The sequence below is a fragment of the Lingula anatina genome, chromosome 5 (assembly GCF_051362555.1).
Source record: "Lingula anatina isolate TDL-2025a chromosome 5, LinAna3.0, whole genome shotgun sequence".
Lineage (NCBI taxonomy): Eukaryota > Metazoa > Brachiopoda > Lingulata > Lingulida > Lingulidae > Lingula > Lingula anatina.
Genome location: NC_141771.1, coordinates 8,602,822 through 8,609,643, shown reverse-complemented (window position 1 = coordinate 8,609,643; position 6,822 = coordinate 8,602,822). Strand labels below are relative to the sequence as shown.

At 38.4% G+C, this 6,822-nt stretch overlaps 1 protein-coding gene across 1 annotated transcript; it reads right to left on the bottom strand.

Moving 5' to 3' along the window:
* Positions 1–5,422: 5,422 nt before the first annotated feature.
* On the bottom strand, positions 5,423–6,822 carry LOC147761589 (uncharacterized). Its single transcript, XM_087014282.1, has 2 exons — positions 6,723–6,822; positions 5,423–6,216 (listed from the first exon to the last, which is right to left on the bottom strand). Exons 1-2 carry the CDS (start codon positions 6,801–6,803, stop codon positions 5,680–5,682), a joined length of 618 nt encoding a protein of 205 aa, XP_086870408.1. The 5' UTR covers positions 6,804–6,822; the 3' UTR covers positions 5,423–5,679.

The window sequence follows — 6,822 nt, the reverse complement described above, 5'->3', positions numbered from 1 at the left end:
AATACGATTTTATTTCTCGCGTGAGGTTGCAAGATGCCTCGACCACCACCTTGGACACCAAGAAGTCTGACAAGAAAACTGCAACTTATTGTACACTTCAGCTAACTTTTTTGCGCTTTAATCGCCTAAATTTCTGACTGGGAATATAGATGAAAACGACAGGTTGTTGCCTTTAAAGGTAACTGTGGAACGAGAACGTCAGTATCGATGGAAGTAAGTGGCTCAAAAGAAGTCCCAAAAATAAATGATATCAAGTTGTTTTCAATGCCTCCTACACGTTTTATGAAAGCCTTAAACAACTTTAATAACAGTTTTTTTTATAAGTGAGACATAGTTCCGCCTTAGCTGCCTACCAAAAGCCGTCAGTACCCTCTACCATGACGACAGATTAATTTTTCACAATATATCCACAGATATGGCTTTAGATAAATAGACGGTCATTTGGTAATCTTTCACCCTGTAATGAATTTTTAAGGATGATTACATGGCTGGTTTATTGGTTGCATAACTGCCCAGACACCACCACTTAACAGGTCCAAGCCAAGTGCTCCCTAGCTGACAGCAATCAAAACAGTTAATTGCTCTTATTTTTATACTTACTCATTTGCGTTAGATAAAAATGGCCCCTTCTGAATAGCTCATTAATTGTTACTTCAGATGGAGTTAACTGAGGAATCTTCTGAAGTAGTTCCCTACAGGGCAGGTACGTATACGGAGCTTTGTTAGTATCATATCCCGCACAAAAATGAAGTAGATACTCCAGCGCAGTAGACTACTGCAATCATACTGCAAACATGCTTCAAATCTGCTTCGATGTGGGAGCTAATTAGCATATTTGAAACATACTTCTATCAAGCTGCTAATCTACTCATTAATGCTCCTCCTCTGTACAACCCTATGTAATTTTTGAAGTAGAATTGCAGTAGGCTATACTGCATTTCTACTGCAAATATGCTCCACACCTCTACTGCGTTAATGCTTCTTTGCTACTTCGATACTACTGCATTTTCGTGCGGGATTAACTTTTTTATTTTCATTTAAATTTTATTTTATGGAATTTCCACCGCGGTGAAAATAATTTTCACCGCGGTGAAAATAAATTTACACCGCGGTGGGAATTAATTTTCACCGTGGTGGAAAATAATTTTCACCGCGGTGGTAATTCCTGGCCATCTCAGCCCGGGTGATGCATACAGGTGTAGGTTATACGAATCCAAAATTTACCAGATGTCTGGGAAGGAAGTTGATAAAGGCACCCACATGCACATGCACGCGGTTTAACCAGTCTATGTGCCAATCATCCCAGGAATGTGGAGGAAGCGGACAGTATTCGAACAGATTAAAAATCACCGAAATGCTGCAATGTTGTACGTCGCTTTTCCCTTTATAATAACTTGCGTATTATTGGGAATATTGGTAGAAAGAAACCTCGCCGAAGAAACCGAGATTACATCTATTAAGATAAGATCTATGGGCAAACACATCACACAAATATTTAAAAATACATTGTCCAAAAATAACGTTAAGTATTTAGTAATAACAATGGGATTCCCTTTGCATAAAACTGCAAGCGGGACTTTAATTATATAGGTGGTAAATATTGATGGGAAACCTAAGTTAACGGCAGTGGCCCCACGAACAGATCCACCAGCCTTGTGTGTAAGTACAATAGCATGCACCGTGACGGCATCTGGCAAATGTAAGGTTCTCATTACCTATTCATCACCCGGGCCGAGATGGCCAGGAATTACCACGGCGGTAATTGAAAATTATTTTCCACCGCGGTGTAAATTATTTTCCACCGCGGTGAAAATTCCATAAAATAAAACTTACATGAAAATAGAAAAAAAGTTAATATGATACTAACAAAGCTCCGTATCCGTAGGTATCCCTCTATTTAAAATTCATGGGCGTAACTAGGCATACGCACGGATGAACTGTGCGTACAATTTTTTTGAGCCAATCATGATATTATTCTCTATAAATTTAGTGTATTTTCACGAAAAATCCTCTTCGATTGCAAGTTAGAGTCACCTGAATGTACAAATCTTCTGTATGAATCGTATACGCACCATTGTTCTGACGCCCCCCGTCTCGTTTGCTTTCACAGAACTGAGGTAAATAAACAATACTAGCTACTTCCAGAAGTCCTATCTTAATCGTCCATCTAGCTGGAACTTCCTTTACCTCTTAATTGGAAGTTTGAATGCCCTTCAACTCTCAGGTAGCCTTTGTCTTAAGTGTGTCGAATGCACACTCGCTGGCGATATTTATCTCAGATAAAAATCTACCTGTGTTATTTTCAAAGAGCAGCTCCAGCAGACCTGAGGACACTAGATAAAATCTGGACAACGGGCTTTATAAGGAGCCAGAGAAACAAAAAAAAATATTTCCTGCAAAACTGTAAAGAATTTTGACACGGACTTGACCCAGCTTAACCCTCTAAACTAACAGGGTGATATGGGCAATTTTCACAAACAAACAGAGCTTTATCCTGTAATACAATTGGTTGATTTTGGATGATACCATATATAAGTTCAACTTTTAGAAGATTCATCATTAAGCTGACCATGGACATGACGAATAATATAGCAAGAAGGTGTAACAATCCTACAACGATCAACTGTTCTTAAGATTATATTCTGACAACTCGGGATAACCGCAACAAACCACATCGAACAAAGGTGCCTCACCGTTATTTAGAATTTAGCTTGATACAAGCGGGCATAATTTGCATATGTTTTCATAGTTTGTGTCAGTAAGCCCCTAGTTCAATAAATATACCATTCTAAGCAAGGCTTTTTTCAGCGAGTCCTCCAGCTGCCAATTGGACGGCAGCTGATTAAAAAAAGTCTTAACTTGTCGGGGCAGCTGTGGACGTCGTATGAAAATCCATTGCAGTAATTTGACGTATGAATATTAAACTTCTTTCTAGTGCACGGTGTTTTTCAGTCACGACGTAACTACTACCTAAAGCTTACAAAACACAATAAAATGTTTCCATTAACTTTAAAATACATAATGCAGAAGTGACAAGAATCATCTACATTCGGTACAAAACACGTGTACGCCCTAAATGAAATATGACCCAACTTGCCGCCAAATTATGAAAGGGGACACCTTTCGGATCTTTATACGTATGGCATCTGACAAAGCTAAAACATAAGAAAGGCAATTTTTATATCTTCGGCGAGAGATTCTTCGCAATCCGAAACAGACTAGAAGGCAATTTTCATATTTGTTCAAGAGACTTCGTTAACCGAGGATCGGGAACAAGAGATTGTTACCGACCGCAGCGAGACAAGAAGCCAATTTTCGTATCTTCAGCGGGAGATCGAGCGTGATCTGAGCGAAAAGAGAAAGCGATTTTCACATTCGTTCAATGGACTTCGTTCGCAGAAGATTGTCAGCCAGAGATCGTTCGCGATCCGAGCGAGACGAGAAGGCAATTTTTATATTCATACAAGGGCGGTCTTTCGTGGAAGAGCGTGACGGGAAATCGGTATCAATTATTTTTAACCCTCTTTCCCAATGAAATTTATTATTAAAAAAATACTCCATTAATTTGCACCCCACCCCCACCCCCGCTCACGGCTTTTGGAAAAGTTTGAGGCCCTGAAATTTTGAAATAAGATACAGATGGCAATTATGGACGGCCTGCACCCCAATGCCGGAAAAAGCGTTGGTTCTGGGTGAAATAATTTACTGGAACTTAATTATACTGTGGGAATATTTTAAACTTTAAGTAATGATTTTATAAACGGTGAAAACTAAGCTATTATATTTGGCACATATAATTTAAACTGCCCTTCATCTTTTGCGTAAGTCGATCTACATTTAGCTATACCTGGGAATTTTGAAATTCTGTGCGTACAATTTTAAAAAGGTCTGGTTACGCCCCTGAAATTTGCCCCTAGTCCAACGTCCTATAGTAGACACACGTTGGGACTACACTAGATTGCGGAAATTTGACCTAAGTCGGACTGTGAGGCATCTGACGGACAGACTGGTACCCAAACTTAGAGGAATACTCGGTAGTGCCGATAGTGCAGACAGTTGCAGACATCGGTGCATTGTTTGTTATCTGGGACAGTGCTCTAGTAATGTGCAAATATTGAGATAGCATCCAGGTTGTTAACCTTTTTCACAATATATTAAACAGACATTTACTAAAACTTTTTTTTTTTTGCTTAATTTTTATCTATTTGTTCACATTTGACTTTGAAGATAATATTCAAACAGGACATTCAGCTGGAAACGAAATTGGAAAAAAAAGTGGTGTGAGTGGGTTTATGTTGCTTTGGTGTTGTGTTAACATCTCACATGGGAACCAAGAAGTCTTTTACAGCTCTCGGGTCGTTGGGTGACTATGCTTTTACAAGCTAACAATAGACTAGAAATCCTGACGGTTGTAAGGCGAAATCTCAATAGGGCAGTTAAATATAACTCACCTCACGTATCCACGATTTACGGCTATAACAGCTTGAAGATAGCATAAGAGTTAACACGAAGGTGAACAGACACATGATCAAATGTTCTGTCTGAAATAATGAAATCAATGGAAATTCTTTTAGTTTCATGATAAATCTGGGTGAAATTTCTTTTTAAAAAATAGCGGATTTGAGTTGGTGCAAATTACGCAATATGATGACACATATATCTTCTATTTCCAAGCAATCTCCCGTTATAACACAATGAGCATTGTGAAATCTGCATACAACGACAGCTGACTAATTTTACATTCTTTAAATAATATATTACTTCTGCTTACCGGATGTCTTGCTTATTCATTTTCCCCTGTATTCACAATGATCAGTCATTGCTTGATGCCTTATTTACTTTGGGTGATACCAGTGTGTGTAATTCAAATTTCAACACTAAGAACATAGAATCATACCAGTATGTATTAACGTATGACATCAGTTTCCATTATCTAAATTATTTGTTTTTAATTTGAAACATCGCAAGCCTTTATGTCAGCTTGTAGAGATAACAAAAGCAATCATCAAACTGAAGATGATGTGGGCTTCAAATTTAGCTTCAGCTTTGTTTTGAGGGAGTGACAGTCATTATTTACCTTGCTTGAAAATGACATCTTAAAGCGGTTTATTTCTGCACCTGATCGAATAAGTATGGCTAACCAAATGTAAATGCAATGGGGCGTTAACTAAAGGCAAAATATATAATCGAGACCGGTTCTCACATCCCCGTCCCTTGACCAAAACGGTATAACTCATTCTTAGCCTATAAAGAGAAATGACACGAGCACGCAGTGTGCATAGTGTGGACACGCAATATGGTTTTAATTGTAGTGTTTTTATTTTTTTAATAATAAATCAGTCATTAGTGTCATGGAAAGTTTACCTAAAACCAAAATGACCAGTGTAGAATTAGTAAAGACAAGAACCAACTGCTGCACAGCATTTATTCAAATTGATATTATGCCCCTGCTTGTACAAATGTTGCGTCAGTTGTAAATTGATTTTAATCAACCTTAATTTTAATCAACCTTAAATAGACTCAATGAACAATTTCAGGCATCTTGACTGTGAAAGATCATTATTAGAATGGGAATGAAAGGTAGTCTTTCATTTCATGTTTCAACAAAGCCAATGTTATTTAGAGAAAAGGTAAATCATCTAAATATTACGGACACCTTTTGTCATCATTTTGCATAATTCAGTGGCCATAGAACGGTACTGCAGTTGTTCCGTTTTGGTCTAATCTATTATGGTAACACCCCATCACAAATTCTTCCGCGCTTAGTACATTATTCCGATCATGATCAAATTCTCTGAATGCTTTTTCTGGAGGAATTGTGCTACGAAATATGATGAGAAAATTAGCATATTCGTTGACAGACACGTCCCCGCCACAATCTTCATCGATGATATGCATCCAGTCCCAACACCACTGCAGTTCAGAGAAAATCGTTCTGCTGTTGCAAATACCGGATGAAGACAAGTCAAGCACTTCATCAAAGCTCAATTCCTGTTTCGGCGTTTTTGCAGAAAGAAACAAAGAGTTCCAATCATTGCTCATCACTCCGTAAACAGCCTTGGCTCTGAATGAGGACAGCACCTGACGACTTCTGTTTGCTGTTTCGTGTACATACTCCTGCCTTCTGAGGTTTCCATCTCCATTTGCATCCAGCATGCCAAATATTTTACGAGCTTTTTCTTTCCAGAGAGAAGAGGCCTCTCCGTTCTGAGTCTCCTATATAATGATAGAAATTTCATAATCGGTCATTGGTGCAATGATTTACAATTACATTTACACACACACAATAGTGCAGTTCGACAATGTAAAATGTACATACCTAATTTATATAAAGATCGAACCCTGTTTGCAGAGACATGACATTCACATTTCCTGATTGTATTTAGTGAGAGTTCCTGTGGAGTTCGGTCTATCTACCTAGTGCGATAGTTTTATTGTGAACGCACCCTATGACATATTCAAAAGCATTATTGACTTATTAAAAGCTAGTATAGCTGAGCACTTTTCTTTCCTTTGCTAAGATCCCACGTGGGCACTGTGGGAATTGTGGTAGACAAAAAATAAATATTTAAGTAATACCTGTAAAGCCTTTCAGCCCCTTTCGGCATCTTTGTCTTTACAAACTTACACGTTAGTTGAAACAATTAAGGATGGAACCCTATTTAAATATTAGCTGACCCTAAATATGCACCTAATGGACACAGACAGCACGTGGAACTCACCTCACGGGCCCATGGTTCATGGTCAGCAGCATTACAGCTTGTAGATAACAGTAGGGCTAATACGAAGGTCAAAAGGTGCATGGTCAATTTTTCTGTCTGA

Bases quoted from the DNA above. Each gene is read 5' to 3' on its own strand.
- LOC147761589 (XM_087014282.1), bottom strand. From the start codon at position 6,803: ATGCACCTTTTGACCTTCGTATTAGCCCTACTGTTATCTACAAGCTGT. The intron at 6,217-6,722 runs GTGAGTTCCACG...ATCATTATATAG, and splicing joins ATGAACCATGGGCCCGTGAG to GAGACTCAGAACGGAGAGGC.